Raw genomic sequence first — 26,800 nt, 5'->3', positions numbered from 1 at the left:
ATAATTTATAATTATACAAAATATATCAAATAGATAATTTACAATATTAGCTCAATCCTTTATAGTTGTTACTCATTAAGGAAAGGATGTGTTTAGATTTATGAACTTCAGTTAAGAGTTCTACTATAACAAAAGAAAACTTATAATTTAATGGGAACCAAAAAGTATAAAATAAAACAGAAAACAAACAAAAAATTTTCCTCTAAACCTGCTGTGGACCAAGAAAACTGGTATCAGGAGGGCTGAGTGAAGACTCTCCATATTCCCATAACCCGCAAGGAGAATAATGCTGGACACTAGGAAGTTTTGATCATAAGCCTGAGGCAATTGAAGTTAACTTTGTTTCTGGATGCAATTAGACTGAGTTTGAACAGGAAGAATATAAAGGCAGTCAGTTCTTGACACTTAGCAGGGAGTCTGAAGCTCAGGGATCTCCTTGCCAGCACTTTTATCTGTTTCTTTCTGAGCTTCTTTGTAGCTATTTGGAGAGTTGTCTCTATCTGTGGGCACTTGAACAGCTTTTAGTAAAAGGGTTGTTTGTTAGACCTTGAGGCTCCAAGTGATCTACTGCAACTGATGTGGAATAGCAACCTGGGACTTTTCATCAATTAAGCATAGTCCATTTCAAACATGTAAAGCCCTAAGAAAAGAGTTGCATTTATAATTAGGTGAGTGACCATTTAGATGTGCCACCTATCCAGATACTCTATTATTAACTAAATCTGCTCTGAGAATCTAGCTATTGTTTAAAGATATGTGTCACTGAAACAGACGTCATTTAAAGTAACTTGAGTCACACTAGGAAAAAGTTGAATTTATAAGATATATCATCATCAACTCCCCTAAAATCAGAGCTTACTGCTGTGATCTATATTCATTATTTTGACTATATAAGTGAAGAAAAGTTCAATATGTAAAAGAAGATTTAAGTATAATTCTGACATTTTTTAAATGTGGTATTCATTTTCCCCTTTTGTATGAACCAATATGAATTATTTTGGCTAAAGAATACCAACATTCAAGGCAGTCTCTCTTTCTCCAGTTCAGCCCTTCATTTATCATCTCTTCCTTTTCTCTTTATTCCTCATCTTAAACTAGGAGACTATTAACTAGACAATCCTTTAAACTCCCAAATTCTTTGCCTCTTTAAATATAATAACCTATAACCACTCCACTTCAGTCACAAACATGATTGAACTTTTGATTTCACCATTTTTCCAAAACATAATTTCAAATCATCTTACTTCTTTCTGTCACTTTTATTCTTTGCTCTCACTGAAAGATCAAATTCCTCCCTTTTCTCCCCAGTACTTTTTCCAAACCATTATCCCCATTCTGAATTCATTTTTTACTTTTCCAACCCCAACCCAATTTGATGCTACCCCATGTTTGTCCTCATGTCCTATTACTGCATATCTCTTAACCAAAAACTGAGCTCCTAATTATTCTAATCATCTAATTCTTCTGTTCTTGAACGCAACTGGAAGAAGTTTCATGACTGTGCTGATTACGTTCTTTACAAAATTATATTCTCTAACTTCAACTTTACCCTCACTGCACAAGGCAGTCCTTTTACTGATACTTAATTGGTATCCTATCTCACAGAAACTATCTCAAGCCTTCTCTTATCTCCAAACCTACCAAAACTTCCCTATCCGTCAGTCCCTCAGCTGAGGACTATCTCCTATCTTATAGAAAAAAAACAAAACAAAAACTGAGACACTAGATGGGAATCCCTCTCTTCCCATTCTCTTCATCTCAGTAGCCTTTGACATCATTCCTTATTCTTTCCCCTTAGTCTTTGACAATCTCCATGCCAAGATCAACCCCCTCTACATGTGCCTTTGGACTCCATGCCCTTTTATCTTTTCCAATAGACCACATCCTCAAAAGTCATTCTTCTTGCTTAACTTCAACATCTCCCTATCAACTACTTTAAAATACATTTAGGTCTACCTTCACTTTAAAAACAAACCAAAAAACCCTCTCAAATTTCCACTGGATTTATTCTTCCCTATCAACCTTGTATTTCCCCTTTCCTTTTAAGCCAAGCTTCTAGAAAAATCTAACTATGCTCAGTTCTCTTTTATTCACTTCTTAAGCCTTGTTTCTATCCTCATAATTCCACTGAAACTACTCTCTTCCCATAACCAAATCTAATGATTTTTTCTCAGTCCTCATCCTTGACCTTTCTGTTGCATCTGATACTCTTGACCACCTACCCCAATTGCTCCTGGATACTCTCCCTTTCTTGGTTTTTATAATACTATTCTCTCCTGGTTTTCCTATTACTTGTTCAGCCTTTCCTTAGTCGATTCATCACACCCATTAAGTGTGGGCAATTCTCCAAAGTTTTGTCCTGTGCCCTCCACTCTTTTCTCTATTATACATTCAGTATATGGATCTAAATATTCTTGAGCTTCAATCTCACATCACCATTGTTTACTGGACATTTCAAACTTCAATGTTTGGAAGATATCTTAACTCCATGCATACCAAATTAAACCAATCATCTTCCTCCTTTGCTAAACTCTTGCTTGTTCTAAGCCTCCTTATTTCTGTCATAGGCATTATCATCTTTCCACTCTCCCAAGTCTGTAATCTTGCTATCTTGATTCCTCACTGTGCTTTAGTGCCAAATTCAATCAGATGCTAAATCTTAAATGTGTCTATGTCTAACCTTTCTTCACTTACACAGCAGTCATCTTGATTTAGGCTCTCTTCACGTCACCATTATTTCAACTGTGCCCTAATTGTTTCCTTAACTTAAGTCTTTCACAATTCCAAATGATCCTACATACTGCTGTGAAATTAATTTCCCTTCAATGCAGAGCTGATCATGTGACTAACCTACAATCAACTGTAGTTGATTCAATAAAATGTGAAGCTTCTAGAATAACATATAAGCTACTGCTTTCTTTTAAAGCCTTTTACAATCTGAACCTAATCTATCTTTCCTATGACTCTTAGTCCTGTACTCTATGATTCAAATATATAGGCCTTCCCAGTTCTTTACTTATGAGGCTTCATGCCTTTGCACGAGCCATTTCTTCCCATATTTGAAACATTTCCTCAAAGAAAGCCTTTTTTTTCTTTTAAGTAGATCAAGCACCATCTTTTGCAAGTTTTTCTGGATTCTTCCACCCACCCCAATTGCTAGTGTCTACATCCCCAAATTATGCATTTAACTTTTTATATTTATCCATTTTGTATAATGTTGAATATATTTATAGTTGTATTTGTCTTTCCTAGTAAAATGTAAGTTCCTGGAGAGCAAGGATTGTTTTATTCTTGGGACCTGTATCCTCAAAAGCTAGGGTAGAATTCAGCACATTCTATGTGTTTTTTTTTTTTTTAAATCTAATCTATTATAACATTAATATTTTCTACTTAGAATCATATAATTTTAAAAGATGGAAGGGATCTTACCTATTCTACCCAAAGAAAAATCATATCCATAATATACCCAACATATGGTCATCTAGCCTGTCCATGAAAAAAATTGAGTGATAGGGAATTAACTGGCATACTCAACTGGATGTAGTACCCAACATGCTGTGTGATCAAGATAGAGGAACTAAGTTCCTGTGCTCTTGACATTTAAACTTTTATTAACACAATTTAAGATCCAATTAGTTATTTGGAGAACAAATGATGTTTTGTGTTATACAGCTATCTCATTAAACTTGTAAACCTCTACATTTTTTCACATGTAGTTCATTTTAGCCATGTCTCTTCTCATCTTACACTCAATTGAAGTACACTTTTACTTACTTCAAAAGATGTCATTAATATGATAATTTTAATAATGAAATAGCCCTATTACACGAACAGTATATAGTTCCCATAGAGAATTACTACCACAATAAAATATGAAAATTAATAATATTCTGTTTTTTGGCACAAATCTTTCAAGCTAGTCTAAGAACAATATGCTTATTGTACTTATATAGATATACATATATATATGTATATATATATATATATATATATATATGTTTTTGATATGACATAATACAGCACTTACCCTGCTTTCTTCCAGGCTATCAAAAGGACCTGGTGGATCGTCCAGACAAAGAAATTCCCTTACTGCAAGGCTTTTCAAAAGAAAAAGAAAAATCTATCATATGCAGCATTCTAAAATTCACACAAAATATAACAATGGATTTTGTAGTAAATATATCATAATGCATATATACACACTTAGTGTATTATGGCATAATGTCATTTGTTTATTTCAGGTCATTAACTCTGTATTATGTATCCCTAAAAATGCAGGCAGCCTTATACATAGTCTAATTTAATATTTTCAAATAATTATATCTAAACGGAAATAGGAAAATCTTCCACCTTAAACTACATCTAGAACACCTTAATAATCACCATACACATTATCTGATAAATATATTTGAGAGTATTTGTGTCTTATCCCTCTGTAAACCCCATATCTGCAGGGACCACTTTTCTAATTTAAACTTGGTATTGTTCCTAGTGCACAGTACAATTACATATACAGAGATGTTTGTTAAGTCAAGAACTATACAAGATTGATTTAGATCTGAGGATTTATTGGTACAGGATCTTTCCCCTTTTGCATCTGGTATTGCCCACTTAGAAACTAAACATTACTGAGGCCCTCACAGTAGCAGCTGTTTAAGTGCCATTTGAAAAATTTCTCCCCCTCATCTTTGCCTATGGTAGATTTCTTCTAGGTGTGTTCTAGCTCCTGGGAAGCTACCTTCTTTTAATTTAAACAAACATGGATAGACTTCAATTTGTCTAGGAGGCCTAATATCTTTCTCCTAAACTCACCCCTATTCTGAATTCTCTATTTCTGATGAGAGAATCATAATGTTCACTCAGATTCCAAATCTTAGTGTTACTTTTGATAGCTCTATCTTGCTTATTCCAAATTTAATCAAAATAGTTGCAAAATCTTAAAATTCATTCTCTACATATCTGTTGCCTCTGTCTACTTATCTTTACTTACACAATCAGCCACCTAGTTTAGGACCTAGTTAGCTCTTGTCTGTACAACCATAATGGACTTCTAATTGGTCTCCATGCTTCAATTATCTCTTTATTCCAACCCATCCCCTACATAGAATGTATTATTCAGATATTCAATGAATCCCAACTGTTCTTACTAATTCTAGAATTAAAACATTTCCTTTTTCTGTTTTCCTTTTTGAATATTTATTTTTGTGCATATTTTATAATTATCAGCATATAGTACAGTTATATAATTTATAAGTATATACTTAATGTGAATACATGCTTTGAGTATGATCAAACTATTTGGCAACCACTGCCCTAGACAACTGTCAAATATCCTAAATTACAGAATAAGCTGATCAGCATTGGAAGAAAAGTCTCCTGCATCAATGATATTACAGCTCCAATTTTATTTATTTTTTGTTACCAAAAGATATTTTGATTTATGAGAAAAAGTTGCAGACAAAATGAAGAGGTAAAATAGGCACCAGGAATGGTAAATATGAAATAGATTTGGAAAAGCATATAGTTAACAGGAAAGGGCTTTTAATCAGAAAATTTTAATCTCCCCAAAATCAGAAAAAAAACAAGTTCCCTAGTGGAATTCACAATTAACTAAGAGAAAGAAAATACACCATGAGATGGAAGTACGCCAAAGAAGCAGCAGGCTAAAACCATACAAGAATTTAGCACTCTAAAAGACTTAGCTTTAGCAGGAAAAAGACATCATGAGCCATAGAAAAGGGGTTAAGGGGAAACACATTAAAAAGCAGAAAATCATGGAAGACTAACCTAAAATGGACTCAGCCGACACAGCTCCAATTTTAAAGGTTCAAATAGGATCCTAAAGAAGTATGTGAAATCAAATAATCTTATCTTTTATTAAATTATTTAGAATTGTCTTATTTTAATTTTTGACCAATATCTAATTGGAAAATGAGTCTCAACAAAAACTAAGTTTTTGTTCAGATTCTAGAATAGTTAATGATTAATTATGATGAAGTTTAAATCTATCAGAACTGTTATTTTAAAAAGAATTCTGCGAATGATATTTTATTAATAATCAGGAACTACCTTTGGCGAGTCATTTATTATTATTTGCTTCAGTTTCCTAATTTGTAAGATGCCTACCACATACTTGTTGAGGCTTCAATGGTATAATACAAAAAATACAAGACTAAGCCATAGATGCTAATAAGCATTATTACTTCAAAACTTAAACAGATCCTCCATCACTTTATTGATGTCTAATTTGTAAGATGCCTACCACATACTTGTTGAGGCTTCAATGGTAATACAAAAAATACAAGACTAAGCCATAGATGCTAATAAGCATTATTACTTCAAAACTTAAACAGATCCTCCGTCACTTTATTGATGTATGTTCTTCCCTGTCTATTAGTAGTTTTTGAAGGCAAGGACTTCACAGCAGCTAGCACAGTGCCTAGGGAAGAATAGCTATTTATAAACGCTCATTGATAGACTGTGACTCTGATCATTATTTTCACATAGACCCTCAAACAAAAGATTTATTCAATATGCTGAAGGCTTCTCTTTAGATTTATTATTTTCACTAATTAATGCCACAGAAGTAGCAGTGGTGAAAACCTAGATAATGTTGGTTGTTCTATTGTTTTTCTTCTTTGCTTAGTTTAGTAGTGCTATTCTGAGGTAGAATGGGATAATGTAGAAAACAGTGTTAATTCCACTCATTGGAGATCTTCTAGCAGAGACTGAATGACCCCTTATGGAGGATCAATTATTTGATAAGGACCTATTATATACACGGTGTTGGTACCAGGGGGCAAAATTATAAAGATTGGGAATTCAATGTAATGGTTCTCAGTCATCTCCCAGAGTTCTTTTGCTGGGTGTAGCTGGCTCAATTCATTACTGCTCTATTGGAACTGATTTGGTTCGTCTCATTGCTGAAGATGGCCATGTCCATCAGAATTGATCATCATCTAGTATTGTTGTTGAAGTATATAATGATCTCTTGGTCCTGCTCATTTCACTCAACATCAGTTCATGTAAGTCTCTCCAGGCCTTTCTGAAATCATCCTGTTGGTCATTTTTTACAGAACAATAATATTCCATAATATTCATATACCACAATTTATTTAGCCATTCTCCATTTGATGGGCATCCACTCAGTTTCCAGTTTCTGGCCACTTCAAAGAGGGCTGCCACAAACATTCTTGCGCATACAGGTCTTTTTCCTTTCTTTAAAATCTCTTTGGGATGTAAGCCCAGTGGTAACACTGCTGGATCAAAAGGTATGCACAGTTTGATAACTTTTTGAGCATAGTTCCAAATTGCTCTCCAGAATGGCTGAATATATTCACAATTTCACCAACAATGTATCAGTGTCCATTTTGCCACATCCTCTCCAACACTCCGCATTATCTTTCCCTGTCATTCTAGCCAATCTGACAGGTGTATAGTGGTATCTCAGAGTTGTCTTAAATTCTCTGATTAATAATGACTTGGAGCAATTTTTCATATAGCTAGAAATAGTTTCAATTTCTTCATCTGAGAATTGTCTGTTCATATTTATCAATTTATCAATTGGAGAATGGCTTGATTTCTTAGAGTCAATTCTCTATATATTTTGGAGATGAGGTCTTTATCAGAACCTTTGACTGTAAAAATATTTTCCCAGTTTATTGCTTCCCTTCTAATCTTGTCTGCATTAGTTTTGTTTGTACAAAATCTTTTCAATTTGATATAATCAAAATTTTCTATTTTGTGATCAATAATGACCTCTAGTTCTTCTTTGGTCATAAATTCCTTCCTCTTCCATAGGTCTAAGAGGTAAACTATCCTATATTCCTCTAATTTATTTATAATCTCATTCTTTCTGTCTAGGTCATGAACCCATTTTGACCTTATCTTGGTATATGGTGTTAAGTGTCAGTCAATGCCTAGTTTCTGCCATACTAGTTTCCAATTTTCCCAGCAATTTTTGTCAAAAGTGAGTTCTTATCCCAAAAGCTGGGGTCTTTGGGTTTGTCAAACACTAGATTACTAAAGTTATTGACTGTTAACAAATAGATATATTACTGCTAAATTTTGAAACCCCCAGAGCAAAGAGAAAAATTTGCAAGAAACAAAGAGAAAAACAACAACAAAAAAAATTAAACATCCTGGAACTGCAACTAGAATTGTACAAGATTAATGAGCTGCTACACACAATAAAACACTGCAGGTCTTGGAATAATATATACCAGCAATCAAAAGAACTAGGCCTGTAGCTAAAAATATCAAATCCAGAAAAATTATTCATAATATTTAAGGAAAAAAAAGACATTCAATGAACTTCAGATTTTCAGGACTTTGTCTCAATGAAAGGAGATTCACAATCTACTTGTATCAATAATAGTGCACCAAAGGGGAAATAAGGAATTGATGATATTATTTGCTAATTCAAGTACTTTCTGGTTCTCGTCTAGAGAACTATTAGGGAAAAAATTCCTGTTCCCTAACAACAGTAGTGTTTCCTCTACTCAAAAGATTGGGATCCATCTGTGGTGTAACTTGAGCTCTTAATTGATGGGGGCAAATAAGGTTTGTTGTTAGCAAAAAAAAAAAAAATTAACTTTGTAACATTTACCTAAGCTCAGTTGCTTAGTTTCAAGTGACAACTATTGTCAAAAGCAACAATTTATGACTACCATCAATATTTTCCTCCTCTTCTTTTAGGATACTTACTACCACTATTCTGATTATTCAGGTTTAAAACACCTCATTTCCTTTAATTCCTATAATAACCAGATTCTGTTCATTTCTTTCCTTGAAGTTTCTTTTTGATATTCAAACGTTAATCTAGCCTAAACTCCCAGAACTGGATTTTTTGAGAGGGTAGATTTCTCACTAGTGATTTTACTGATGTAAAGAATTTCTCTATAAAACTCTTCTGTAATATTATACTAGCCCTCCATCTGTTTCTATGCCTCAAATGGTCTTCCTCCCTACTGTGAATGAGGTGAACTCTCCCATAAAGCCTAAGCAGATAGCAGACTGGATTAAAAGCCATTAAAATATGGAGTAAAAGTAAAAGGGTGGAGTAGAATCTATTATGCTTCAGGTGCAATAAAAAAAAGCAAGGATAACCATCCTGATTTCAGATCAAGCAAAAAAAAAAAAAAAAAAAAAAACTGGTCTAATTAAAAGAGATAAAGAAGGAAATTATATCTTGCTAAAGGGTACCATAGATAATGAAGCAATATCAATATTAAATATATATGCACCAAGTGGTATAGCATTTAAATTCCTAAAGCAGAAGTTAAGAGAATTGCAAGAAGAAATAGACAGCAAAACTATAATAGTGTGAGATCTCAACCTTGCTCTCTCAGAACTAGATAAATCAAACCACAAAATAAATAAGAAAGAAGGAAAGAATTAAATAGAATATTAGAAAAAATAGACATGATAGATTTTTGGAGAAAATTGAGTACACTTTTTTCCTCAGCTGTTCATGGAACCTATACAAAAATTGACCATATATTAGGACATAAAGACCTCAAAATTAAAGGCAGAAAGGCAGAAATAGTAAATGCATTCTTTTCAGATCATGATGCAATAAAAACTACATTCAACACAAAGCTAGGGGTAAATAGACCAAAAAGTAATTGGAAACTAAATAATCTTATTCTAAAGAATGAATGAGTGAAACAGCAAATATAGACACAATCAATAATTTCATCCAAGAGAATGACAATAATGAGATAACATACCAAAATTTGTGGGATGCAGCCAAAGTGGTAATAAGGGGAAATTTTATATTTCTAGATGCTTACTTGCATAAAACAGAGAAAGAGAAGATCAATAAATTGGGCTTGCAACTAAAAAAGTTAGAAAAAGAACAAATTAAAAATCCCCAATCCAATACCAAACTTGAAATTCTAAAAATAAAAAGAAAGATCAATAAAATTGAAACTAAAAAAACTATTGAATTAATAAATAAAACTAAGAATTGATTTTATGAAAAAAAAGACAACAAAATAGATAAACATTTACTAAATTTGATTAAAAAAAGGAAAGAGGAAAATCAAATTGTTAGTCTCAAAAATGAAAAGGGAGAACTATCCACCAATGAAGAGGAAACTAGAGCAATTATCAGCAGTTAGTTTGCCCAATTTTGTGCCAATAAATTTGATAATCTAAGTGAAATGGAGGAATATCTACAAAAATACAGATTGCCCAGATTACCAGAAGAGGAAATAAATTACTTAAGTAGTCCTATTTTAGAAAATGAAATAGACTAAGCTATTAATCAACTCCCTAGGAAAAAATCCCCAGGACCAGATGGATTTACATGTGAATTCTACCAAACATTTACAGAACAATTAACTTCAATGTTATATAAACTATTTGAAAAAATAGGGAATGAAAGACTCCTACCAAATTCCTTTTATGACACAGACATGGTACTGATACCTAAACCAGGTAGGTTGAAAACAGAGAAAGAAAATTATAGACCAATCTCCTTAATGAATATTGATGTTAAAATCTTAAATAAAAATTAGCAAAAAGATTATAGAAAATCATTGCCAGGATAATACATTACGACTAAATAGAATTTATACCAGGAATGCAGGGCTGGTTCAATATTAGGAGAACTATTAGCATAATTGACTATATCAATAACCAAATTAACAAAAACCATATGATTATCTCAATAGATGCAGAAAAAGCATTTGATAAAACCCAATACCCATTCCTATTAAAAATACTAGAGAGTATAGGAATAAATGGATTTTTCCTTAAAAGTCAGTAGCATCTATTTAAACCCATCAACAAGCATCATGTATAATGAGGATAAACTGGAAACATTCCCAATAAGATCAGGGGGTGAAACAAAGTTGCCCACTAACAACTATGAGATACCACTACATACCTGTCAGATTGGTTAGAATAACAGGGAAAGATAATGCAGAATGTTGGAGGGGATGTGGGAAAACAGGGACACTGATACATTGTTGCTGGGATTGTGAATACATCCAGACATTCCTGAGAGCAATTTGGAACTATGCTCAAAAAGTTATCAAACTGTGCATCCCTTTGATCCAGTAGTGTTTCTACTGAGAATATATCCTAAAGAGATCTTAAAGGAGAGAAAGGGATCCACACATGCAAAAATGTTTGTGGCAGCCCTCTTTTTAGTGGCAAGAAACTGAGTGGTACCCATCAACTGCAGAATGGCTGAATAAATTATGGTACATGAATGTTATGGAATATTATTGTTCTATAAGAAACAATAAGCAGGATGATTTCAGAGAGGCCTGGAGAGACTTACATGAATTGATGCTAAGTGAAATGAGCAGAACCAGGAGATCATTATAAATGGCAAAAACTATACAATGATTAATTCTGATGGATGTGGTTCTCTTCAACAATGAGATAATTCAAACCAGTTCCACTTGTCCAGTGATAAAGAGAGCCATCTATACCCAGAGAAAGAATGGGAACAGAGTGTGGAACACAACATAGCATGCTTACTCTCTCTGTTATTTGCTTGCATTTTGTTTTCTTTCTCAGTTTTTCTTTTTCTTCCTTCTTGATCTGATTTTTCGTGTGCAGCATGATAATTGTATAAATATGTATACATATATTGAATTTAACATATATTTTAACATATTTAACATATATTGGATTACCTGCCAGCTAGGAAAGGGGGTGAGAGAAGGAGAGAAAAATTTGGAACAAAAGGTTCTGTGAGGGTCAATGTTGGAAAAATTACCCATGCATATGTTTTATAAATAAAAAGATTTAATTAAAAACAACAACAACAACAAAAACAATTAATTAAAAAAAGAAAATTCCTTGATTTAGCCTTTCAGGTATTTCTGGATATTAGAATGCTTTTAATAAACTTTGTCTTTTTAAGAAGTTACTTACCAGTTAGCAATGTCTTTGTGAGCAACTAAATTCTGTAGGAATGCTTGAAGTCCCAATTGCCTATCTTCTAAGAAATCGGCATTGTAATTATCCTTGAACCAGCGTTTTGGTGGAAGAGCTAGTCGAAAGCCTGGAAACATTTCTTTTAACTGAAAAAAGAATAAAAGTCAGCCCCCAAAAAAGCTAAAATTTAATATGACCTTAAAGTTTCAATAAATATGGACTAATCCTTGACAGATCACTGAATACACTCAATTATAAAATTAAAAATACAAAGTCTTTTGTTACTCGTGATAGTCACAATGTATTTAATATTAATAGTTTATATTAGTAAGGACTTCATAGCAAAAATTCTTGGAACCAAAATGAAGAAAAGTGACAGGACATAAAGATCTGAATATATAATGTTAAGAAAATTTTATAAGCAGCATGATATAATGAAAAGGAGTACTGGTTCTCAAATCAGAGAATATGGGAATTCAAATCTCATCCCAATTTTGTACAAAATTGGAAAAATCACTAACGCTCCCCATACCTTGATTTCTTTATCTGGACAATGAGAGGATGGTCCCTTCCAGTTCTAAATCTATGAAAAGGCTAGATTTTGTATATTAGACAGTTTGTGCTTTATCATATTTTCTGTCAAATATGTGCTATGTGTCAAATTCTGACACATAGCACATATGCAAATTTTCTTACTAAATAGATTTTTATTTAATCACATATGCTGAGCAAATGTGTGAGGAATGCACCCATTCATATAAGTTCCTACAATGAATTAGAAAACTATAGTCACAAAGTAACAAAAGGAAATTAGGATTAGTTTTATTATCTCAGTGTTAAAAAATTTAAATATGTAGATACTTCAAATATAGAATTTCTAACTTCCTCTCCTCTAAACTTCTCTATTCTGATCTCCAATTCCTACTTAAGTCTGAATTACTCTACCCCACACAGTTTTGTTTTTTTCATCTTATTTGAGGTTTCTTATCATGTTAACATATTGTTTATGCAACATTGTTTCCTGGAGGTAAGAGTCAAGTCTGACATAAGTTCATTATCTTTTAAAGAGGCTAGCACAGTGCTAGGTATACAAATTAGAGGAAAAGCAGGACTTTTTTTTGACGTGTGGCCAATTGAACCAAAATAGAAATCCCCTATCTCTTTAGGAGTTATATGGAGCTCTTTAAAATCACTAGCAGTCAAAATGATGCTATATAAGAAAAAAGATGGGCAGCTGAATCATTATCTAGTTGGTAGGAAAAAAGTGGTTTTTGCTGCTTTAAGTTATAAAATCTTTATTCAAATGGCTTTAAAATTCTTTGGAAACCTGAATTTGCTCAGGATTAAAAGTATTCTAACAATGAAGATTAAATTATTTGGATAGAGATAAAAGGGTAAACATTTAATAATGGGTAAGCCATGGAAAGGAAATGGGCAATATATATGAAAAGAGCAAATGGCTTTCAAATGGGCCTTTTTAAAAAAAATCAAGTTATGATTAAATAAAATTATTACAACTATGTAAGAAAGCTCAGGATTAAAATTTCAATTCCATATTATTAATTCTAGTTATGAAAAAATTACTTTGTCACTCCTCAATCTTCATAACTCAACAGTCTTTTTAAATGCTATTGAAACTCAGAAACATAATGAAATTTCACAAAGAACAGATGTTATTTCAAAAACACTAAATATTTCCTTTAGGACACACCTGATTTATTTTAATACCATTGTTAAAATACATTCAGAGAGGAATGTTAACAAAAGACTTAGTCCAAGTGCTTCTGGTATTCTAAAATAATCTGGTATTCAAAACATCTTTTCTCTTATATTTTGAAGAATATAGAAGTAGTCATATGAAATAAAGTCAGTAATAAAATTTTTTCTTGCAGCTAAAATCTAATTGTCAATTTTTTAAATGATCCAGAAATTCTGATAAATATTTTTCTTCGTCCTTAAAAGCTAACTTCCAAGTAACTTTAAGTGTTTTAGGGAGTAAGTGAAAAATTGGATTGGGAAAAAATGGTTCCGACTACATATGGTAGTATATATGAAATCAGGAAATAAAGGCTGCTCTCAGCTATTAAGGCTCCTATAAGATTTCAATTGTGAGGAAATTTTTTTTCAGGAGTACAGTCTCCATTAGTGCTCAGCATTAAGTAATCTATACTTGTCCATTGTTTGAATATAAGAGTGGGTGAAAAAAAAAGCCAGTTGTTCTTAAAATTGTATCATTTTGGACAATTCTAGTATGCCTCTAGTGCCATAAAATTTTGGTGAAAGTGAAGTAATAAACCAACAATCAGTGGGAACAAAATATATAAAATATGTAGTATCATTATTTATCAAAGACAAAAAGGAGCTTTTGCATAATATGATTGCAGCCAAAATTTGTTTTCCAGAGCAAAGGACTAACTAGAATTTGCTTATTAGCATTAAAAAGAAATATAAAAATAAACTAAAGAAATGACAATACAATTAACAACTTAAAAGTTAGTTTCAGGAGACAGCAATTCAAATTACTTACTTTGTCATTCAGTCTAGAGAAATCTGTATATCTTCTGAAAACTACCCAGCTTTCCTCAGGACTTCTTCTAATTAGAACTTTATATACCTGTACATAAAAGCACATGAAAAAATATGAAAATTTTAAGTAGAAAGATTAAAAGAAGCATACTAGAAAAGATATATTTCAAAGTATAAAATATTAAAGCTAAGGTTTAGTTTGTTTTCAAAATTAATAGAAAATTTTGGTATGCAATGTGAGGAGAAAACTGTGTATTAGTCCTGGTTCTGAAACCATCTAGCTTCTATATATCATAATATTAACTGCCATCAATTAACTGTTTCAATATTTCCTATAAGTTAATAAAGAGACAAAAATAAAAAGGAAAACTTAAGATCAATTTAGCTCAAAACTATTAATAGTGAACTCTCTAGCTATGTGAATATTATTTTAGATCAATAACATTTAAAATTAATGATTAAAAAAACTAATGATAGTTGGAGCAGCTCTGAAATATTCTTTCAATTTTCTGAACACCAAAGTTTTCAAAAATACATTTTAATATTTAAAATAAACCTTGAAATGGGAAATACCATCTGATCCAGAGAGAGAACTATGGAGACTAAATGTGGATAAAAGCACAGTATTTTCACCCTTTTGTTGTGTTCTTTCTCATGTTTTTTTCCTCTTTTGATCTGATTTTTCTTGTACAACACAACAAATGTGGAAATATGTTTAAAAGAACTGCATGTTTAACTGTATTAGATTGCTTGCTGTCTTGGGGAGAGAGGTGTGGGTAAGAGAGGGAAGGAGAAAAATTTGGAACATAAAGTTTTACAAAAATGTATGTTGAAAACTATCTATAAATATATATTTTGGGGAAAAATACTATTAAAGAAATAAACCTGGGAAACAAAGTATATTTATTAAATTATTATTTTGAATGTTCAAAATAGCAATTTATGTTAAGTATTAAAACCTGACTAATGGAAGGCAACATATTTCATCAAGTAAAGTAAAAATCAAATTTACAAGCAGAATGTGAAGAATTAGTATTTAAGATAAATCTTTTTTTAAACAAAAAAGCACAGCTTTTCTATTACATGAATATAGAAAAAAATTCTGTTCCCTAAATCTGTTGTCAAATACAGAATCCTTTATTTTGCACTAGTAATCCAGTCATCTTACAGATACAAAAAGTTAATTCTGTCTCTTCCCTTCCATTATGAAGTTCCTTTCTTTTGAAAGATAAATTTTAAAAAAATACATTTTTATTGATAGTTTTAGTTTTTATGGATCACCTAGGTTTCCCCTTGTATCCTTTTCACGTAAGCTATCCCCCGTATCTTCTTCTCCCCTATGTATTTTAAAAAAATGAATTAGATAAAAAAAAAAAAGAGAGAGCAAAACTTATCAATACCTCAAAAAAATTTGACATCATAAGCAATGTTTAACACTTGTGGACCACCTGCCTCTGCAGCGGAATGGAAGGAAGTGTTTTCTTATATTTCCTTTGAGGTAATACTAGTTCCTTATAATTTTGCAACATTTGTTTTGTTTACTGTGGCAGTCTCTGTTTACATTATTTCTATCAACGTAAATGGAAAGCATATTGGTTTCTATATATTATCTTGGTTCTGCTTCATTTTGCATCAGTTCATATAGGTCTTTTTGCTTCTGTTTCTATATTTTGCTTAGCCATTCTCTAATCAATGGGGATCTACTTTATTTTCATTACTTCCACCAAAAATGCTGCGTTCTCTCTCTCTCTCTCTCTCTCTCTCTCCATATATATGTTCAATATGAAGTCTTTTTTTTTTTTTTTTAAACTGTCTCTTTGTAGCATATTTTAGCAGTGGAATCCCTGAACCAAAGGGCTAGCAACACCCCTAAGTACTGTCCAAATAAGATTAAAATATAACTGAGAAACATTTAATAAAACAAACAAAAATACAATAAAAGATACACAATATTTTAAATAAATCAATGTGCCCTGCAGGGTTCCTTATGTGCAGATACATTTTGCATTTGACACCATTTGTATAGATTAGTTTTGTTATTTTGTGTAATTTTAAATTGTTTCTGGAATAGTTGTGATGAATCAAAAATCTACCAACAAATCTAGCAGGTTTCTCTAGACTGTGAGTCAGTGGCTCTTACTATTATTCCACAGTGCCTTTCTTAATCTGTGTTACTATCCGGTCAACTAAATTATGAGCTTGTTAGGGGCAGTAACCAGATATTAAAACTTTTCAACTCCTAGGGTTACTTCCACAGCAGAGCAATATATTAGGGATATTCAAAATATATTCATCAAAGAATTAAAATTGAAAGCACTCTCAAACAGAAGGCAAGAGTTTGCCTGTAGAGATTTATAATTTTCATTTCTTTTGCATCTTCTAATGTAGCACTATGAGATCTTCAGATTTCAAGCACTCAAATGTTTTTGAGCAGCAAAAGAGCCAAGAGTTGAACTTTTATTCCTTACCAAGTAAATATTATTTATGCTTCTCAAAGCTGCTTCAAGCTTTTAAATCATTTACCACAATTTAATATTAATTCTTTGTAATATTGTGTCAACAAATTTTTAGTTTTGGTTTTCCCCCTACTGCTTTACTCTCTTCCTTGACAGTGTTCTTTTCAAATACTTAGCTCATATCTAACTGGAGAGCTTTATTGCAGTATCAGGCTCTAATGAATGGGTAGTGAAAATGTTTGGTTGATATATATTCTCTTTAAAATGCTTTTCATGAATTCTGCGTTTTTGTCAAGGACTACAAGCATAAGTTTGAGGAAAAGGTCAACAAAAGTTACATGCAGCATTTTTAACACAATGGGTTAGAGCAAGAATTCTTAATCTTTTATTGTGTTGTGGATACCTTTGATAGGTTAAAGCCTTTGAACCCCTTTTTAGAATGTTTTGAAGTGAATAAGATAAAACACACATAACTTTAAAAAATTATTCTGAAATAGCTAGCAAAACATTAAAAAAAAAAGTCCATAGACATCAGGTTAAAAAAATAACATGATACCACCAGCAAGGTGAGATCTAGGACAGACGTCCAATTTCTACTGCCAAAATTAGAAAAAGAGGTATGGGAGAGAACCAAATGCTAGAAACAGGAGAAAAAAGAGTTAAACAATGAAGCTTTGAACTTCGTATTTTCCTAGTCAGAGTCTTTACATGTGTAAAAATAATATTGAGACATTATTTTACTAACCATTTCTATTTCCTTATCTAATTCTTTCATTTCATTTTTACCTATATAATGATTTCATTTTTATATAAATATAAATCTAACAAAAGTCCTAATTAGAAAATACCTGATAGTGTAGAGAAGACCCTAGTTCTAAGTAGCCTTCTAAGTGTTTTATTATCATCTCTCTCACGTTCAGCCATAGGATAAAGAGAGCTACTTTATCCTATGGCTGAACGTGAGAGAGATGGTAACAAAACACTTTAGACCATGAACACGAATGTTACACAAATGAAAATGGGACACTTTTCTACATGATGAATCAGTTGACATAAAACAGAGGAAAGTCTCCAGTGCTCTGGGCAAAATGCCCAGAGAAATGCAGATTTAAAAGTGACAGAAGTAGAGCATAGACATAGATGAGTTGTGATTTTCATCAGAGGAAATTCATAAATTGATTTGATCATATAATTTTTAATCATATTTAATTTTCTCAAACTGTTGTCATCTTAATTATTTCATTTGTCCTCACAACAATCATATGGGACAGGCCAGTGTAGACTGCTAATGATGCAAGTCTTTCTCACCAAAAAGAAATCTCGGCCAGTTGGTTTAAATTAACTTTTGGTGATACAACTCAACAGTACAAAAGTTGAAAATTTCTTCTGTAATGCCTAAGATACTTTTGCAGTCTTTTTCTTTACCTCATTCCCTTTCAATGGTGCTCTTACTTGATTTCACAACACCTTAAAAAGGTAGGGTAATATTTCATTGCACAAATGGAAAATAACTATAAACTATTTGGCCATATCAAATACAGTTAAAGAGATGGAACTAGAAAGTCCAGTGTTTTCTGAAGTGTGTTTGTGTTTAGTTGTGTCCCACTCTTTATGACCTCATTTGAGAGGTTTTTTTTGGCAAAGATACTGGATCTGCCATTTCCTTCTCCAGCTCATTTTACAGGTAAGGAACTGAGGCAAACTAGATCAAATGACTTTCCCAGGGTCACTTAGTTAATAAGTGTCCAACCTCTGTTTTGAACTCATGTTCTCCAGATTTCAAAGCCAGCACTCTTTTCACTGTCAAATCTAGATGCATTAGCCATTTTTTCCTTATCTCATCCTTTCATTTCACTTTTACAAACAGCATATGGAAGGATTTCATTTTTTTTTACAAATATAAATCAAACCAAAGTCCTAATCAGAAATCACTTGGTAGTAGATTCGATCCAAGAAGCTCTCTTTAAGCTCTATGGTGATGGCAGTCAAGTGTTAAGAGAAGTAGTCAGAATAATACTTTTTAAAGATTAAGAACATTAATGTTTCTGAATTAGCTTATGATTATATTTGAGGTAAGAATTAAAAGATTTTTGACCTCGATACTAGGAATTCTTAACCTGGTATTAAGTTCAAGGGATCCATGAACTTGAATGAGGAAAAAAATGGCATTTAACAATCCCTTATGAACTATCAGAACCTATTCAAATTTAATCCAATTCTACTTCATTCACTAGTATGATGACTGATGCTCATTAAACGACAATGAATTAGTAGATATTGATCAAATTGAATAGGGGCATCAAAATTATCCTCACACATAAGACCAAAAAATAATTGGGTTGATTCCATAGTAAAAGTGAAGGATAATAGCTTGATAGCAGCCTTGGTAATCATGAAATATTACAAAAACCAGAAGAAAACTTCTAGTATGTTGGGTGATTACTTTGTAAAAGATTTATGGAAAAGTGCATTATGGGAAATCAAGGAGAGGATGTGATTTGTACCAAATAGACAAAGTACTCATATTAGTAAAATTATGCATCTAAGACATTCAATGAAACCAAGGACAAACAGAAAATCAACAAATCTAGTTCATATACCCATCTAGAAGAATACATACTATATTTGGTGAAAATTAATTTCTAAAAGTAGACAGCTGATTATAACACGACTTTGTAATAATTCATTTAAAGTACTGGGATAATTGTCCTTTTGAATCTATACCTATAAATAAACTTTATAATATTGGGAAAATAAAATAGGTAGCCAAATGAAAATATTTTGGGGATTTTTATGTTCCAATTCACTTCCCCCTCTTTTTTCTCAAGTATTCTCAATACTTACAGTAAATTTAGCCCTTTCTTCCATCACCTCATAACCCAGTATAGTAGGTGTAGAGGGTCTTTCTTCCCAATTCACAGATTCTGAACTTTGTTCTTCATTTTCCACTGGCCTAGTAGAATATTCAATGGAAGATTCTATACCTGTAAATTTAGTCCTAATAAGGGGGCTGCTACAGATGGATGAATTGCTGTCCATTTGATCTGGCATTGTTGTCTTTTTGTAACTATTCACATTAGAGTCTTCTGGTTGGCCTTTAGAAGAATTTGAACTTGTTGAAATACTCCCAAAAGAAGAACTTCTTTGGCTTCTGTTTGTGGTAAAATTTGAAGAAGAATTTGCTACTGGAATAGGCACAGGGACATAAGGAGTTGCCATCCTCTTCAGAAACACTGAAGCAAATCTAACAATTTTTGTAACCAGTTAAAGTAATATAGGTGCCATTGTTTTCTTCTCAAGAATTCAATGTCTAGAAATGACAGAAATATATATGGAAAAATTAACAGGTAAACAATAATTTGTAAAGGTCTGTTACTTTCATAAAAACAACACATTGATTATTACAGTCGATCTGCTAGGGGATTATATCTTCTAAAATTACGTTCTGCTTCTATGTAAGACTAGGTTCATAATATTATATAAATGTAAGATCTTACTCATATACGTAAGGCCAAAATTATTTCAAAAGGCAAAGCAAATACAAATAATTTCTCCCTTTTCCACTCCCCTATGGGTGTATATTGTCCTTTTGAGACTTCACTGTTCATTTTAGGCTACTGACATTTTTACCTTATTTAACTTAAGAAACAGAAACAATATGTAAATTTCTTTATACTAAATATTATAAATTCTTTCCATCAAGTTTTTATTTTCCCTATTGATAGCTTTGTACCAAACTGCTGGGACTCAATACACGTTCATGAATACTATCAATATTATTTTTACTTTTTTTAGTGCTGTTTTCACAGGTACCAGCAGACTCTCAAATGGGGAAAATGAGAAGCCCAAATGTTTACCTTTCAATTTGTGGAATAATAAAGTAATTAAGTAATCATATGAATAATAGAATACCATAGATTAGGTAATACATCTTAAAACTATATAGATGCTTGCAGTCTGAAACTATTCAAGGTAACAACCCCAAACCAGCAGAACTTGCTAGCATTTATTAAGTGCCTACAGTGAACCAGGTGTAGTCCGAAGGGTTCGGGAAATTTAAAAAAAAAAAAAAGGCAAAAATACAGGTCCTATTTCCAAGTAGCTTACAGTCCGGAGCGAGGGGCGGGGGGCAGGGAGGAAAGAAGAGGGACGTAACAATAATTGGCATTTACATAGGCTTTTAAAAAGATTGCAAAACACTTTAAATACGTCAAGTTATTAGATATCTGATCTCCAACCCTACCACAATCAAGACTAGAATTACGGCCCCCCCTCCCCCTCCATTTTCTTCCTCTCTCCAGCTCCTAGGCTACCTTCTCAATCTTCTAAAACCCGCCCACAGGAGCTGCTGAATCACATACTAGGCAACTAAGAAAATAAAAACTCAAATCAAACGAGCCATAGCAGGAGATCGTAACACCACCTGCCCACCTAAGAAAACTGAGGCAGGCGGGGTCAGGGAGTGGACATGACCAGGGGTGTGTGTATGCGGGGGAGGGACAAATGCCAGGTCAGCAAACGTCGGAATAAACAGTAAACCCGGGGATCTTCTCTGGTCGCACCTCGGGGCAGGTGAACCCGGGCTGAGGGCACACCCGGATGGAGGCAGGCGGGGGCAATGGGTCCACACTTGGGAGGCGGCAGAGTGAGGCAAAAGAACCCGCCCTTCCGAGACCACGCAAGTCGCGAGCACGGCTAGTCCGGGGCAGGATTCCGAACAGTGGCGCGAGCTCGGGCCGCCCCGGCCTCACACACGGCTTCCCCTCTCTCCCACGTGGTGCCAAGAGCGATGGGCTATTGCAGTAACGGCCTAGCCCGTGGCCAACGGCTGAAGGGGGGAGAACAGGTGCGGCGCTCCCGCTTTTCTCTTCCTTCCCCGCTCCGTACCTCAGAGGGCCGCGCTGTTTCTTCTCCACTACCGTTAAACGAGTTCCGAGCGGCTCTCTGCCCGAGCGGCTTCACGTGACCCTCAGCCCGGCCCCCGCGCCGCTTTCTCCCTCTTTCCAGCAGCCGCAGCCCCGGGCTGGCGGGGATAGGACAGCAGAGGGAGCCCCCAGGAGCTGGAGCCGCCACTCGCTGTAGTGACGCTACGTTCGAGGGGCGGGTCGTGGCCTGAGAGGAAAACAGCTGGAGCTGGGTCTGTCGTGGGAGGAGCCTAACGTCTCTCGACTCAACGTTTGTTTTTATGACCTAGAGTCTCAAGGAGGCGAAGACTGCAAGTCCCAAATCGCCGTTGTAGGCGACCGGAAGACTACAGTTCCCAAGATGCCATGTAACATCGCGGGAGTCGTATTTCTGTCCGACCTAGTCTGCTTTAATGACTTTCTTTTTGGCTGGGAGTGGGTGGGTGTATATGATATAAACGACTTAGGACCGAGGATGTTAGCCAGGGCTACCCTTCCCACTCACAAGTCTACCCTGGCGGATGGCATTCAGCTAGTTTGGAAGCAATATGAAGCTCATAGGCAAGAAACTTCTAGTGGAAATCAAGATGTGAGCGGGGAAGAGGCCATGAGAAATATTGTGGAGGGAGAATCAATGAGCCTTAAATGATTGATGGGGATATCAGAGCTGAGTCAGAAGTGTTCAAGACAATACCAAGGTTTTTCACGTGGGCAACTATGATAGTGCTCTTAATAAAAATAAGTCAAAGGGAGCAGATTTTGGAGAAATTTAATTCTCTATTTTGGACTCTTATTTTAAACGGGCTAAATACGAGACATCTAGATGGTGATGCCCTATGTTCATTCACTTTTAAGTCCATGGCAGAAGTGGAAAGAAAAAAGGATAGTTATAGTCATTTCAATATATTAGTTATTTTTTGTTTTTCTGTTTGCATTTTGTTGAAATCTGTACATTTAGAACACTTCAAGCTAAGAATCCCATGACCAATATTGACTAGCCATCTGACTATAGGTAATCCACTAAATGTCCCTAAGCCTATTTCCTCATCTATAAAATGGGAGTAATATCTGTAGTACCTACTCATCCGGCTGTTGTGAGTATCAAATGGGATTAGTGTGTATAAAGTGCTTTGCAGACTTTAAATGGGAGGTACCTATTAAGAAGGTGTGTCTGAAGAAGGTGCATTTCTGGATCAAGACCCAATTGACAGGAATGACAAGCTCCTAAAAGGGTGATGTTAAAAATGCCGATAAGAATGTATTTTACTGTAGTCCTGAAAATCCTTTCAGCAAGGATTTTGAGAAAGGTGTATGGAGAAAATCACCTACCTTTAACCACAAACAAAGCTGGATGGCACAGAGTTAGTAGTGTAGAAAGAACAGTTAGAAATGCTCACAAATTCACAGGAGACAGAAATCCAAGAAAGAAGGCATTTATAAAATCCACACCTTCACCAAATAAGGACCAAGAGACAAAGTGAACTTGCATTTGAAGACAAATTTTGATTGCATGGATCTTGCTGAGACTTGGTGCAATGAGATACATGAAAGAACTGGATAGTTCTGGAGGGGTCAAAAGAAAAGATTGGACAGAGTAGAGAGGGCAAAGTTCCACTGTAAAAAAGATAAAAAGTTATAACTGGAAGTCGAAAAGGGATTGAGTGAGAGTGGAAGTATGGTGATGAACAGGTGAAAATCATCAGAAGGAGAAGCATAAGTAACATTGAAGTATATTACTGATCACCTGAACAGAAACGGGAAACAAATTCAAAAAACAGTTTATGGGTCTGATGCAGAAAGATAGGAAAACTTTTGATAACAATAAGCACTCTGCCAAAAAGCATTTAACTTGCATGAATCATTTCATCTTTAAAAATGTAGCAAAGTCAATTAGGGGAATTTCTGTTCTGAATCTGATCCTCATCAAGAAGGAACAGTTTACTGCTGAGGCAAAAATCTTAAATGCAGTGGGGGCCAGGGATGGAATGGGGTAGGGTGGGGGGGAGGTCTCTCACTTTTTACATTGGCCTAATAAAGTATTTGGTGTAACTCTCTCCAACTTGGATGTGGATCCCAGATAGCATGTAGGACTAACCCTAAATTGTACATGGATCTTATTATCAAGACCCTCTGTGAGTCTTATCTACTCAAAACCTTAGTTTATAAGTTCCCAACAATGTTTAATTTACTTGTCATCTAGAGGACAAAATTGAAGCATTTTTCTGCATCATGCCTACATCAAAACAGAGACCATGCCTTAGAGTTCTGCCCCAGAACTTCTAGCTTGAGTGTCTGCTGCCTAATATATGGGTGTCTTAACTGACTGGTTATTTCAGGCAAGCTCCATGTTTTTCTTCCTGATCATCTTTTTGATAGATGCTTTGTCACTTAATATTATCTCTCATTTCTCTCCCCCGCTCCAGCTTTTTCCTTTTTCCAGGACCAAGATATAAAAAATCAAAATCAAATAAAACTCTGCCATTACTTCTGGAAGGGGTGTGTTAATCCCCTCCTTTACAGCTTCACATTTACTATCCCAATAACTTCTGGACAGTGTCCTAACAGAGCCATCCACAAAAGTTGTATATTCCAATTAGAATGTAAGCTCCATGAGGCAGAGATTGCATTTGCTTTTGTATATCTCTAGTATGTGGCATAGAGCCAGCCACAAAAGCATGTAATGCTTTTTTCCTGATTCACTGAAATAGCACAAGAGTGATAAAAACATATCCCTACCATAAACTTGGGGCATGACTCTCCCACAAATATCAATAGTAAAGAGAGTGGCCCTGCCTGAGAAACACAGGTGAAGGGTCATATATGTGGAGGGATGCATCTGTAAACATGTGGCTAGGTTACACCACGGACTTGAATTTTAACAATGGAATAGGGTTATCTTCTGATGTCATTCTGCTCCTGATTCTTCTCTCCTTGCTCCTTTGTGGAGTGTATTCTCTGCATATTACAGTCATATGTTAATTACTCAGTGGACTTTCAAGATTGCTGTTGGAGTATGCTTTGTTGGTCCAGTGATTATTGGCCACTGCTTCCAGGTATGGTTTTGCTGGGCACAAAATTCATTTTGTTTTTTACCCTTTGGTTTCAGTTGGTGTCCTTAGCTAAGCGGGAACTTCTCTGTAAGAGAATGAGTGAGTTTCTGGACCTCTTTGAGTGTAAAACCAGAAGCTTAAATTACAGCTTTTTTTTTTTTTTTTTTAAAGGCTGTGTCCTCAGATTCAGGATTAGCCAAAACCAAAAGATAAGAAAAAGACTTTAGTAGCTTTTCTACCCAACTGAGAAGAATTTCAGTTCTCAGAACTTGGCTAATAGTTATTTATCCCCAAAAGGAGATTCTTTGCCCTAGACATCAAGTGTGAAATAAAGAAGTCTGCCAAATAATATTAAAGTTAAAGGTACCTATTTGGGAGTAGAGACATGACTACTGATACTGGGAGCCCTGAAGAATGAATGCTTAGACACTAAGATATGAACTAGATAATTTGGCTATTTTGGAACCAAATGGAATAGCTACATATTTCTAGAAACTTTATATAGATCACTGAGAATAAGCCTAGTGATTTCTCACTTTTCTGTCCTTCTTCCTTCCCAATGTTTCTTCTAAAGGTAGATGTTTACTTCCCATTTTTAAAGTTTTGCTTCTGTTGAACTTTTGTTTTAAAAGATAAATGTGAATAACCATTGCATTGCAGATTTAATTGTTTCATTACTCAAATCATAATATAATAGGGGAAGGACCTCCAAAAGAGAGAGGGCTGGTGAGAGACTGGGTGTTGGGATAAGCAATATTGGGGCAAAGGAGAAAGAGAAAATACATGTTGAAAACTCAGGCTAAAGAAAAGGAAAATATCAATATTTCATTCCCAACGCAAGGAAAAAATGGATCTGAATATTTTAGCTAATGAATAGGAATGTGTTTTTTTGGGTACAGGAGTTGTGAGCTAAGTAAGACAGCCGAAAGGTTGCAACTCAGTCACTTTCCTTTGTTCTTTTTCTGTGTGAAAAACCAGGTTCTTTTGGGAGAGATGTGTTTGCCTAAGTTATTGAGATAAGGAATGATTCAGAAAAGGGAAAGAATATAGATGTTCATAGAGTTAGAAGTCAGAAAAAGGAAATTGATAGCCTATGTCAACGCTATCTCTCACACCAATGCTAGGATACTAATTCTGATAAGGAAAGGGGTTATCTGTTAAAAAGAGAATGATGTGAGTATGCATGGAACTTATAAATCAATTTAATTTCTCAAAAGGCATCTACAGAAGATAGACGAGCAAATTATAGATAAATACAAAAATGACAATCCTTTAACAATGGTATCAAAAGTCTTAAAGCTCTACATGACATAAAACTAGCAAGAAAACAAAAGACAAAAGATTTTTTAAAAAGCCTATGTTATGAATATGCGTTTCCAAACTTGAAAAAAAAAAAAGCCTATGTTATGGAAATAAAGCCAACAGAGGTGACAGAATTCCAGTTGAGCTTTTTGAAATTCTAAAAGCTGATGTTAAAATATTGCACTCAATGTGCTAGCAAATTTGGAAAACTTAATATTGGCTATTGGATTAGAAAAGATCTGTCCAAAAATAATGGGCAAAGCCAAAGAATATTCAAAATACCAAATAATTGTACTTATTTCGCACACCAGCAAGGTTTTGCTTAAGATTTTGCAAGCTAAATTTAAGCGGTGTGTAAACTAAGAATTCCCCAAAGTGCAGCCTAATTTTCTTTCTTTTTTTTCTTTTTTACTGTGCTGAAAATTTTTATTTTTATTTTTTTAAATAACTTTTTATTGATAGAACTCATGCCAGGGTAATTTTTTACAACATTATCCCTTGCCCAAAATGCAGCCTAATTTTCAAAGAGGCAGAGGAACAAGAGACCAAATTGCTGACATTTGGTTGTATTATAGAGAAAGCAGGAAAGTTCCAGGGGGAAAAAAAAATCCACAAACATTTGCTTCATTGACTACACTAAAGTCTTTGACTTTGTGCATCTCAA

The 26,800-nt window shown here is 34.1% G+C and overlaps 1 protein-coding gene across 2 annotated transcripts in view; it reads right to left on the bottom strand.

Annotated features, from left to right (window-relative positions):
• SNX16 (sorting nexin 16) overlaps positions 1-23,791 on the bottom strand; it is a 36,354-nt gene extending 12,563 nt beyond the window's left edge. The window contains exons 1-5 of one of the 2 annotated variants that reach the window (XM_051969979.1): positions 21,443-23,791; positions 19,725-20,190; positions 14,426-14,512; positions 11,896-12,044; positions 4,028-4,097 (exon numbers count right to left, since the gene is read on the bottom strand). In XM_051969979.1, the coding sequence (XP_051825939.1) occupies positions 4,028-4,097; positions 11,896-12,044; positions 14,426-14,512; positions 19,725-20,099 (681 nt within the window). In that variant the 5' untranslated portion in view covers positions 20,100-20,190; positions 21,443-23,791. The remainder of the gene's footprint in view (positions 1-4,027; positions 4,098-11,895; positions 12,045-14,425; positions 14,513-19,724; positions 20,191-21,442) is intronic. The other variant, XM_051969978.1, reaches the window with a different exon arrangement.
• Positions 23,792-26,800: the final 3,009 nt, after the last annotated feature.

Source organism: Antechinus flavipes, chromosome 1 (genome assembly GCF_016432865.1).
Source record: "Antechinus flavipes isolate AdamAnt ecotype Samford, QLD, Australia chromosome 1, AdamAnt_v2, whole genome shotgun sequence".
Taxonomy (NCBI): Eukaryota; Metazoa; Chordata; class Mammalia; order Dasyuromorphia; family Dasyuridae; genus Antechinus; species Antechinus flavipes.
The sequence above is the reverse complement of the archived record's forward strand: the minus strand, read 5'-3'. Positions and strand labels throughout refer to the sequence as shown.